Below are 12,642 nucleotides of genomic sequence, written 5' to 3' on the forward strand. Positions count from 1 at the left end.
CTCTGTTCACTCCTCATTGCTCATACTTGTTATGCTGACACAGTCTCTGAGTTGTCCAGTGGATTTATAACTAGGAGGTTCTTTTGTTTAGAAGGCAAACTCATACCTATAGTCACTCTTGGAACATCTCGTCCGCCTGCTGGCAAACCACAGAGCAGGAGCACAGGTTCAACAGTGCACACACACACACACACACACACACACACACACACACACACACACACACACACACACACACACACACACACACACACACACACGTGTCATGGTGGCTGTTTTGGGTTGCTCAAGGGCAGGTGGATGTGTCTTGGACCAGCGGGAGGATGCTGCTGTACTTTTGGGAGAAAGTCTGTGACTTAATTCTGTCCTGTGCAGGACTGCACAGAACAGAACACCATGATAAATAGTAGTTTATTTGTATTTAGAAATGTGAGGGACACCATTTTTTTGTAGGATGGTTTAACCGATATTATTTAGGTGCTGTGTGATGGTGTGACGAGGGGGCAAAGATGTGATGCAGGTTGAAAATCTGATACTGCTGAAACTAACTGTGGCGATGCCTGCTGTGGTGATTGGTTATTGGTGAGCTGTTTGTAAATGAAAAGAACACTTATTTACAAGTAAAAGAAAACTCAGAGCTCTAAGAACTGACTGTGGAGATTCTTTCCATGTATGTGAGATGCTTTACCCTTCAGGACTGCTGACTGTTTTCCTGTTTTGAGGGTCACATAACATCTACATCCCTACAAAGGGTGTAACCAAAACAGTGGCCTATAGGGACCAAAGGCACCCCTGAAATCTGACTGGCCCTCCAGGTGCTACCCCAAGAATGGACTATGAAATTATAACAAATATTAAGTGTAAACTAATCTTTAATAACAGATTTGATTTATAAAACTTTCTCAAAGCAATTTACATTGAACTTATTCAAACACTCCACGGTCACACCCTGTGATGGTAAACTTCATGTGTAGCCACAGCTGCCCTGGGGTAGGCTGACAGAAACTTGGCTGCTAATCCACCATACATACAGGCAGGTAAAGTGTCTTTCCAAGGACACAATGACAAATTGACAAGGTTTGAACCACATTCTTGGTCATAATGCAGAATTCATACAGCATCATCTCACCACCTGCTTTTTGGGTGATAGTATTTGTCAGTCCAAACTGTGTAGATTTTATGAAGAGGATGTAAAAGTAATAAAACTACCACATGTGACAACTACACAAAGTCAAATGGCCAATATTGCTAAAGAAACATGGATACTAGACACCATATGATGCAGGATCATTTCAAGCAAGCAATTCTTGATGTTTAAAGAACATAATTGGCTGTTTTGTTTTTACAAATTTTGTTTTACTTTTTACATTGAAAAACTACTTTAATAAGTTAAGCAACCCCCCCCCTTTTTTTTAAAAAAAAAAAAGAAAAAAAAAGAAAAAAAGAAACGTGTGCCTCATTTCCTCCTAAACATTGTTATAGACCTGCTTGTGGCCTTTAGTCAACTGTGCCACACTTGAAACCCAAATTTCTGAATAAAACTTTTCATATGAAAATATTTAGTCTTGTGTATTTTCATCCACATTCTTGCCAATTAAACCCTTTTCATGTTTGCACTGAGAAAAAGCAAGATAGAAAAGTTTTATTGCATTTTTTGCCTTTTACTTTGGATGATAATAAAAAGAATAAAGTTTTTTTTAACATAATTTAGTAAAAATAGCGAAATGGTCAAAACTTGAAACAGTATTATAATAACAAACACTTTTTTTTTTTTTGCTTTGGCATCACATACCCTTCATTTCAGTTCATTTGCACAAAACCAATCATATCTCGGTATTTGCTCATGGTTGAGGGAGGAGCCACGCCTCCAGCAGCCGGGTAGGCTGCACCTGAGAATACAAGTCGGCACTCTGCTCCTCCATCTCCATCACTTCAGCATTGCCAGCACGCAATGATGACGCAAGACCTGACACAACTGAGACACATGAGACACTACACTTACTGTAGTGTTATACTGTGGCTGCTTTTTGCGCAAACTGTTGCAGATTTACCCATGTGCAAAGAGGTGAGAGGATTCATGCATTTTTTTTTAAGCTACTGTTGAAATTGTTGTTGATAAGAAATAACTCACAGGTTACAAATATAATTTGTTAATGTGGATATTTAAATTCGTGGTGGGTCATGAACTGGGAGTATTTTGGTGAGATACAGCCTGAAATTCAGACTAGTTTAAATCCAACAAAATATCTAAGTGGGTATGGGACGTGAGAAGTGGGAGCAACATTTGTCCTGCTGTATCTTGTTTATCTGTGGGTCTGAATAATGATAACTGAAATTTGAGAGATATTTGCAGGGGAACCTGTTCAAGCTGTGTGTTTAGAAGTTGTATCATTAAAGTACTGACACATGTTATCACAGGCAATTTATTTTAGCAAAGATATTTTGGCCTTGTTCCCATGTTTTGTTTGAGAAATATATGTTTCCTGTGCAAGAGTTTGCAAGCGTTTGCTCCCATTTGTGTTGTTGTTATAGTTATCATAATATGATGACTATATGTATGTATGTATGTATGAATATTAAACTTGTTTTGCTGGAACTTCCATATGTTCCATATGTGTCCTGTTCCTAAGCCACCTTTATCTGTTCTCAATTTGCATAACAGCAGTACCTTTTTGATTATACCCATTGCCACTTTCTTTATCAAACTTACGTTGAAACTTCAGAATGAGTAGTACGAATTTAGTAAATTTAGTGAGCTAATAAAGTAATTTTAGTGAATTAATAAAGGTTAAGTTTATGCGAGAGTCCTGGCCGGAGAGTCTGTTTCCATGCAAGTTTCTTTGACCCTGAAGCACAGCTGTCATGATGTCCCGTTGCCTTGGTTTCCTCATGTTTGTTTAAAGGAAGCGATTAAGTTAAGGTACATCTCCAATTTTTTGCATTTTTACAAGAGACGCTCCCATATTTATTCATTTTCATTTCAAAGCACAGCTAAAACAGGAGCTGTAAAAGAAAAACAGGGACAAAGAAGTTCTGCTGCAGTGTTTCTGTTAACTATTAATCCCACTAGGCTGTGTGTGGGCTTGGATTGGTCTGCTAAGTGACGCTTTGTGGAATATTACACCCTGTTGTTGACCAGAGACCAAATCTTGAGATTACACAGAGCTCAGTATTCATGGATTGTTTTAGTTGTTAACCTTTATTGTTACTGCATTTTCCAAAACATTTCCCTTTGGGTGTGACAGTGTTTGTCGCCAACTGTAATGGTAGTAGCGTTACACCTGCAACTCCAGTAAAATAGTAAACAACCTCTGAAGGCTGCAGAGAAGCTGCAGCACATCCTTGATAAGTGAGAAGAGATGAAAAGGCCTCAATGGCAAATAGTAGCCTCACCCTTTATTTGTAAAAGAGGCTGGACTGATTAGAGGCCAAAATACCAGAGGTATAATGACCTAGTGATCTATTTTTAGCCCGACCTATGTCTCCTTATTATGCACAATATGTAGACATTCAATCAGTATTTTGGTTCAGTGGAGTTTTCTGCCTGTTTTGGTTCATGTGATACAAACTAAGTTTGTGTTTTGTGTTGCTTGTTGGACAAAACACCAAGATTTATGGCATCACTATGAATTGTGAAAAATCAAACAGTGAACTTTTTCAGTAAATGCCAGTGCCCGGTTATGCATCAGTCTAATTTTGTATTATTCCACTATATTCCACTGCATATTTTACTAAATGTGCTCTATTATCCAGCTGTGGGAAACTCACACCTGTGTTTTTTCCCTACAGTCAGATTATCACTTTGAGTACACTGAGTGTGACGTACTCGGTTCAAGATGGAGGGTGGCGGTTCCCAACAAAGCTGACACATGTACAGGCCTCCCAGATCCAGTCAAAGGCACTCACTGCAGTGAGTTTCCAAATCTTTAGTCTTCATCACAGTTTCATTCCAAAATGTACATCTCCATGGAGCGCTTTTGTTTTGGTGATTCATCTCTTTTCTTGATTTTAGGCTTCTCCTGTAATGAGGGTGAGTTCCTTGACATGCAGTCTCAGCAGTGCCAGAAGTGTGCTGCAGGGACCTACTCTCTGGGCACCGGTGTGGCTTTTGAAGAGTGGGACAGTCTGCCACCTGGTTTAGTCACTCATGGGGTGATGACAAATGAGGGGCATGCTCTCACAGACTGCTCCAAGTTAGTGTTTGCTATACCTAATTTGTTTGATGATAAAAGCAACCCTCCCCCTTTTCTCTTTCTTATCACACTGTTTCTACTAATGATGTGCTTGTAGCTCCACCTGGAAACCAAAGGGTGACCATATAGCGTCAAACACAGATGAGTGCACCGCAACCCTATCCTATGCTGTGAGCCTGAAAAAACCTGGAGCATTGTCTTTTGAGTATTTCTACCCTGACAACAGCATCTACTTTGAGTTCTTTGTGAGTGTCTTTTTTTTTTCTGTGTGACTGTTGCTGACAACCAGAGGGGTTATTTCTAAATTTTCATCCTTACTCATGTAGGTTCAGAACGACAAGTGTCAGTCAACAAACTCTGAAAGCCGGTGGATGAAGATTTCAGTGAACGACTGGAGCCAATACAAGGTTTACACTTCACCGCACTTCTATAGCTTCTTATTTTCTGAAGAGGTTTGATGGTGGAGGTCTCATTTGTTCGTACTGACTCTGTTCAGGTAGAACTGAGGAATGGCAACAATGTGCTGTTTTGGAGAACCACAACGTATGCTCTGCAGGGTAGTGCTGTCAAACCTGTGCTGTTAAAAAACATTAAAATCTCAGGTACAATAATGCTTTTAAGTGTATGTGGGCATGTGTGTGTGTTCAAACATGTCTACTCCCCAGCTCCCTGAGTCTACTAATGATTGAATACTGATTGAATTTTTTCCTCCAGGGGTGGCCTATACATCTGAGTGTTTCCACTGCAAACCTGGCACCCACAATGCAAAAGCAGGATCTGCACACTGCACCCCCTGTCCTTCTGATACCTACTCCAACAAGGGTGCCACTGTTTGCCACCAGTGTGAACAAGACAAATATGCTGGTATGCCTGTTTGTATTTCTAAAGCTCTGTCAACAAACATCAGTCATTATCATGCACAGCTAATTATCACAGAAAGTCATTGCTTTTTTTGTGTGCAGTTACACTCATGCAAGGCAATCAGCATGCATGTACAACACTTTCTGCTTAAACGGTTACTGATAGGTCTTATCTCTAAATCTTGATGTGAACTGTGCGTTTTTTTCCTCACAGTGTTTCTCTTGACTTTTATATTTCCAGAACCTGGTTCTGGGAGCTGCAAGCCAAGACCTGCCTGTACACACAACGATTACTTCTACACTCACACCCCCTGTAACTCTGAGGGAAAGGTAATGCTGAAGAAATAGACTAGTTTGGTAGAAACAAACACAGACAGATGTTTTTCTTGAAAAAAACAACCCCAAAACAAATAAAAAAACAAAAACACCCTGGCTTATGTCTGGTTTGCTGTATGTCTTAGACTCAGCTCATGTACAAGTGGATTGAACCAAAGATCTGCAGTGAGACTATGGAAGGAGCAATAAAGCTTCCGGCATCAGGGGAGAAGCAAACCTGTCCACCATGCAACCCAGGCTTCTTTGTCACCAACACCTCCACCTGTGAGCCCTGCAGCATGGATTCCTATTCAAATGGAACAGGTGGTAAATGAGTCCCTTCCTTTAACCCATTTTTTTTTAACTTTAGAGTAATCTGATGGATTTTAATTCACAATGATCCACATTTGATGATGTTGATTAAACATTACAAAAGGGTTATTTTATTATTTACTAAATAGAAAGTAATATTATTTCCTCAGATTATAATTTTTGTGGTTGTGTGCACAAGTGGAAATGTCTGTAGATTGACTGAATTATCCCATCTGAGAGCATTAATTTAATACACAAAATACATAACTGGAAATATGATGAAATATTGCACTTACACCTTAATATAAATACATTTACAGATATTATAATGACTCATGTTATTGTGAAGATGTTTGGTGTAGGGAGTGTAGACAGTAATGCTGAGTTTATTTATGTCATGAATTACAACCCTAGAGATGCAACAGAATCAATTAAATTGCTTTGAAGAGCAAAAAATATGGCTGAAATAAAAAGAAAGCAAACTAATGTTAAACAGGTTATTGTTGTCTATTAAGTCTAAATTCTTGCAATAAATGGACTGTCATCTGCCTCTGCTTGTATGTAAATTGTGTCATAAAAGCATGGTTTTCCATGACACTGTAAAAGATGTCACTATATAGTGATAGTTTCATGTTTTACTCTCACAGTTTGCACAAAGTGCCCTGTTGGTACAGAGCCAGTGATGGGCTTTGAGTACAAATGGTGGAACACAATGCCAACAAACATGAAGAGCTCCGTCTTCCATCAAGAAATCACCAACAGGAGCGCTGGTAAGAGACTTAATATCAGAGTCACCACACAATACAAGGGAGACATTGTAACACATCCAGTATTGCAGATTAATTCATTTCCACCAGACCAGTTATTTGAATTATGATAACACACTCCAGAAAACAAGGAAGAAGCAGGATTTTGAAACCGCCTGAGGTGAGGAGATAGCACTAACAACACAAAGGATAAGAAATAAGAAAAAAGACAGAACATCCTGTTATTTCCAAATAGTTCAAAAGTTTATAAATGGCTTCTGAGTTAAATTAAGATTTACAATTAAACCCAGAATGACCTGTCATATTCAGAAACTTTTATTATTGTCACATAATGTGAATATGTATGTTAGTGAGTTATTCTTTGAGTGTGTGTTTATCAATTTCAGGGAGGATGATACAGTAGTGTTTTTTTGGCTTGTTTTTTTTGTGTAATGGTAGCTTGGGAGGTGGCTGGAGAGTATGTCTACACCACCCCGGGAGATCAGGATACTGACTACCTGATGCTCACACTCACTGTTCCAGGATACAGGTGAACTTTCCTCATCAGAATTACTCATAAAGCATCTTAGTATATGCAGTGTGTCCCAAATTTGAGTTCTGATCATTATGGGTAATTATATGAGAAGAAAATGTAATAGGATTTAAGAAAATATCTCTGGTATCTATACAGGATGCCTCAGTCCATGGCCAAAGACGGTGAAAGGAGTGAATTATCGTCCATCTCCTTCGTCTTTGAGACTGTTTGCACAGCAGACTGCAAGTTTTATTTTCTGGCGGTGAATAAAATCTCTCATGATTCTTGTCTCATGAATTCATCATGTGTAAAAAAGTTCGATTCTGTACGAATATCTGAAGTGAGTATAATTCTATGCAGGGGTACAATAAGTGGAACAACAATGTGGTGGAGCAGTGGAAAGGTAGCAGCAGGAAGCAGTCGTACTCCTACCTGATCCAGAACAACAGCACCGTCAGCTTCACCTGGACGTTTCAACGGACTGAGAAATTCAATACGGCAAGTCTCATGTCACACATCCAAAATATCACAGCCGATCTATGACTTTTCCACCATTTTAAAGAATATTTCATTGTGGTTTAAGTTAGTCTCTCAAGACCTATAAAGTCAGTTTTCCATAAATAAAAAGAATGAATTAAACAAAACCCAAAGGATTAATTCCTTCTCCTGCCATGTAGTCTTTTATTTGTCTGGTCAGCATTTACAATTACAATTTTATATTTAAATGTTCTGTTTGTTGAATACTACAATCTAAATATAGAATGTGATTAGAATGAAAACTATTTATGATTTGGCATGATATACTTTTTTTGCACATGTTGTGGGATTTATCCTTTATAATATTTTCTCTTGAAGACACCACAAATGCAGCATGTAAAGCACAACGACTGTTACAGATACATGAGGGTTTGTTAGAGAGTAAAAAGCTGAGTCAGCACAGTTTAGCAGTGGTTGCTGTATGTCTGTTAACTGTCTCTGGAAAATGTTTTTACAAGCTGTCGTCAGGTTTCCACTGAATAATAAGTGAGTTGTACTGAAAATTCAGTGTTTGGTTCCTGAAATATACCACTGTGCTCTAGATGGCAGTCTTGAGCTGTAAAAACTACTTTGTGCTCTATTATAGTCGTCTGTTGCATATTTTAAATTCAATGAAGGTAGAATATGAATTAGCTTCTTTAGGCTGAGCAGGCAACTGCAATATGAGTGCTGAATGACATTTTGTGCTTCGTTTTCCCTCAGGAGAGAAAATACAGTGCTGACGTTGCAAAGATCTACTCCATCCACATTACCAATGTGCTCAGAGGTGTGGCTTCTCAGTGTCACCGTTGTGCTCTGGCATCTGTTAAAGCCGACTCCGCCTGTGTTCCCTGCCCACCAGGACACTACATGGTCAGTGCGACAGGGGTGTGTAAGAGCTGCCCACCAAATGCCATCATCAGGACCAGTCAGCCTGTTGGAGATGCTGCTTGTGTTCAATGTGGACCAAACACAAGGAGAAATTATGTAAGAAGCTAAATTAAACAAGGTTACATCTAATCCTAAAAAGTCTTACAATTCTTAAAAGACAAACAAAATATACCCTCTATTGTAAAGTAAGAAAAAAAAGTACTGCTTCAGTATTTACCAGATGTTGTAAATGTACCTGCTGACACCCTGACCTCGACCTGCAGGCCCACACAGCTTGTCTCAGTGATTGCAAGTTAGATGTTCAGACAAGAGAAGGGGTCCTGCTACACTATGACCTCACCCCCTTGTCCAACATCACTGGTTTTGACAGCAGCCCCCGCTTCACCAACAAAGGCCTCCGATATTTCCATCGCTTTAATTTGGGTCTGTGTGGGACAGAGGTAAGAAATGCTGGGATCAGAAGGTTGCTTGCTTTTGTAAAATTCAGTCTGATGTCACATTATTGTGTTCCTCTTACAGAGCCGAGTACCAGCCTCCTGTGTGGACAATGTAACAGAGAGCGGGAGAGTGGTTAAAGGTTACATCTGTCAGTCCACTGTAGTTCCCTCTGACATCAGGAGTCAGAGCATGGTGTCCTCCCAGCCCTTCCTCATTGGTGACTCGCTCATTGGTATGGGTTTAATCTGCAGCATTTGCTAAAGAGTTTACTAATCATCGTCATACTGAAAAGGTAGACAAGTTGACAATATCAGTTGACGTTTGACATCAGTACTATGGAATTTTCTGATAGACCATCGACACTGATCAGAAGGGCTGAATCCTCCGTAATGAATGTGCATCAGTTTTATTTACCCAGGACGGCATTTTTATGAGAGAAGTAGATTTTTTTTTCTTTTTTTCTCATCTACTTTGACCAATGTTGTTTTGGAGCAACTCCTGGTGACTGACAGTAGTATTGCATTAGAGCTTAGTGCATTTCTTTACTGCTTCATGTTTTTGATCTACTGATTATGAACATTTTTTTCATATCCAGCCTGCCATTATCATCTTGTTTAATGTTACCCATCTAGCTTTTTAAAGCTTTTGCTTGTGACAAAATATCTGCAAAACTAGAATAATCCTGTCAGCCACAGTTAAACTTAGTGTTATGTGTCAGTTTGCAGTTACCAGCATGAGAATGCATTTTTTTTCAGAATGGTGCTATTCTGCACTTCCTATGAGCTCAAAATGCATTTGTGCATAGACTCAAAAAACCTCATAGCATATAAGCTGATTCTTGTTGGTTCATTTGACAAAAAGTGAAAATCACATGAAAATGACTTTGTGAAGATGTTAGCAGAGAGAAAACTGCTGATACTGGTTTAAACTGTGTGTCTTTATCAGATTATAAAATTGCATGTCTTTTCTTTTTGAAGGTGTGACTACTGAGATGAACCTGGGTGATATCTCATCTCCGCTATGGTTGTTCCCTCCATTTTCAGGCCTGCCAGATGTCATATTCTACTACAAGTAAATAAGATAACATTTAGTCATTTCCTGTACTAATCCCTTATTGCCCAGGTCTTTTTCCCATTTTTTTCTTTCTATAGATGCAGTTTGTCAAATTTGATACAGAATGGACCCATTTTATCAAACTAGTCAATATTAGGGGATATTCTCTGGGGAATCATGGCTGATGTTTCATATTTGATGCTGGGGGTTTTAGCATTTTTTTAAATCTGTGTGTGTGAGAATTAAAGACAGTTGTGGTAATTAAAGGTGTATCCGTTAGTGGAATATTTGTATGGATAACTTGTTTTTAATGTTTTCAGGTCCAGTGATACAACTCAAGCTTGTAAACAAGGCAGGTCAGCCACCATCAGACTTCGATGCAACCCCACAGTCACAACTAAAGATCACATCACACTCCCAAGGTACCACACACATTAGCCAAGCACAGCTTTTGATTGATGCTTATACTATGCTACAACAATCACATTTAGCACAAACATTTGACATAAAGCTTACTGAAGCTCAAATGTGTACACAGCAGCTTCTTGAATAGTCACTTACAAGAGCAGTATGCAACAGCTGGTGACATCTAGTGGAGATTTAAAGTGCCACAGTTTGTAAATTTTATTCACTAAAGAATCTCGCTCCCAGTGTCTGGACAGGATCATTTACTCTGTGTCCTTTTAATGGCAGTATCATAGTTGTTCTGTTTATTCTAAAATAATGAACACTTAAAAATTTGCTTAACAAAATATTTGGATAATAACAACAATTTTTCACCATACAATCAATAAGTTCTCATGAATCTTTGTTATTGTTATTGTTAGATACTGCCCTGTTTAGACTTATAATTGTCTCTCTGGTCTGGTTTTCCTCAACAGTAACTGCTCTGAGGGGACATGTGACGGTTGCGCTTTCCATTTCTTGTGGCAGAGCCAGCATGCATGTCCTCTATGCACTAAAAACCACTACAGAGAGATCGTCAGTGCTTGCATCCAAGGAATACAGGTAGTGCTGCACAGCCACTGACTAAATTAACTTTGAGCTCCACAAATCCATCACAGGTCCATCATACCTGTTATGTGAAAAGAAAAAGATTTTCCATTTAATGTAATAGTTTTGTTGCAAAGAGAGGCATTTTTATGTAAGTGATATATTGACAGTTTAAGATATTTTTTTTTCTAGCACCTAACTGCACATTAGCTGTAGCTAAAACAAGATAGCAGTGTCAGTCAGGAAACAAATAGGTTTATGTCTTGAAATGTTAAGTTGTTGTAATAAAATTGCAACAAAATATCACTGATTTAAAGTTAACTATATGTGGTCAATCTGATCTTTTGTGTGTGTGTGCGTGTGTGTCTTAGAAAACCACCTATGTGTGGCAGCAGCCTCTGCAGTGTTATGGGGGAGAGTCACTGCCTGCACAAAAACTCAGCACTTGTGTGACTCTGGATTTCTGGTTGAAGTTTGGTGTTTCCATAGGAGCACTGGCTGCTGTGCTCCTCATTAGTATCAGCTGTTATTTTTGGAAAAAGACACGCAAGTGAGATCATTGTGCATTTTCATCAATGTTTCTAACAGCTAATACAATGACTAACACTCTAAGTTTTAAGTGTTATTCCTATCATCCTCTATCTGCAGGCTGCAGTATAAGTACTCCAAGTTAATGATAAGTTCTGGAGGTAAAGAGTGTGAGCTGCCCACTGCTGACAGCTGTGCAATAATGGAGGGAGAGGATGCAGAGGATGATCTCATGGACTTCACCAAGAAATCCTTCTTCACAAAAATTAAGTCTTTCTCACGAGAGGTCAGTAACCCCTTCATTCCCACTGAGCCACTAAAGCAACTGATTGTGCCTCATAACATTATCAACATATTTGCAGAGGACATCAGATGGATTTGACTCAGTTCCACTCAAGTCATCATCTTCACGTCACCAACCAGAGGATGAGGATTCTGATGATGCTTAAATCAGAGGATGAGCAGATCCTTAAGCACTGAGGGGGTCTTCAGTTTTAAGGTGTTAAATGTCTGTTTAGCTCAGGTAGTCTGTGGAGTTCAAAAACAGAGGCTGTATTTCATTTATTATTAAATAGTCTTAATAAAGGAATTCATATAAAGAATTGAAACAGTATTCAGCAATATTTGTCTAATTCTATAATGGTAAGCCTAATAAAAGCAAATTCTCCATTAGGATTGGGGATTTACTGTATTTTATTAAGCCAATGGCATTTTTCAAAGAGATTCAATTGTGGAAAAAGTTACATTTTTGTATTTGCTAAACTGTGTACATTTTCATAACTCTTATTCCATACATTTGTCTCTTTCTTCATCTTCTTTTTCATATTAAACTACCCTGTCTATTAAGTTAGCACTGCTGTTTAGACTTATAATGCAATTTGACAATATGTGTCTTTTATGTGCAGAAGCCTATTTGTTTCAGCTGTGCCTTACTTTTACTATACCTACTTATGTTGTAGAGACAAAAAAAAAAAAAAAACCTGTACCTGGACCTGTAATGCTGGCTTCAGGTATCCTTCTTTTAGAACATGTGAAAGGTGATCTAAATAATAAATGATAAATAAAAATTTTTATTGTTTCAACTGAGGTGAAAACGGACTGAATGTAATCAGAATATGTAGATCTGCATAAATAAATCTTAGTGGTATATTCATTTGTTGAGTATTGTGAAAACACTACTTTCACTCTCATTCAAAACAAAAAGATGTTAGCATGTTAATGCTACATAATTTATAGTTAATCCATACATTCGGGCGTAATAC

At 38.5% G+C, this 12,642-nt stretch overlaps 1 protein-coding gene across 1 annotated transcript; it reads left to right on the forward strand.

The window, feature by feature from the left end:
• The first annotated feature begins 1,940 nt into the window (after positions 1-1,940).
• Positions 1,941-12,449, forward strand: elapor1 (endosome-lysosome associated apoptosis and autophagy regulator 1). The gene is made up of 22 exons (XM_042005108.1): positions 1,941-2,065; positions 3,790-3,910; positions 4,013-4,193; positions 4,291-4,438; positions 4,520-4,600; positions 4,690-4,795; positions 4,908-5,057; positions 5,295-5,383; positions 5,515-5,692; positions 6,328-6,450; positions 6,886-6,976; positions 7,118-7,223; positions 7,322-7,459; positions 8,201-8,464; positions 8,632-8,808; positions 8,888-9,038; positions 9,784-9,877; positions 10,180-10,281; positions 10,741-10,867; positions 11,224-11,402; positions 11,501-11,666; positions 11,743-12,449. Exons 1-22 carry the CDS (start codon positions 1,952-1,954, stop codon positions 11,827-11,829), a joined length of 2,973 nt encoding a protein of 990 aa, XP_041861042.1. The 5' UTR covers positions 1,941-1,951; the 3' UTR covers positions 11,830-12,449.
• Positions 12,450-12,642: the final 193 nt, after the last annotated feature.

Source organism: Melanotaenia boesemani, chromosome 13 (assembly GCF_017639745.1).
Source record: "Melanotaenia boesemani isolate fMelBoe1 chromosome 13, fMelBoe1.pri, whole genome shotgun sequence".
Taxonomy (NCBI): Eukaryota; Metazoa; Chordata; class Actinopteri; order Atheriniformes; family Melanotaeniidae; genus Melanotaenia; species Melanotaenia boesemani.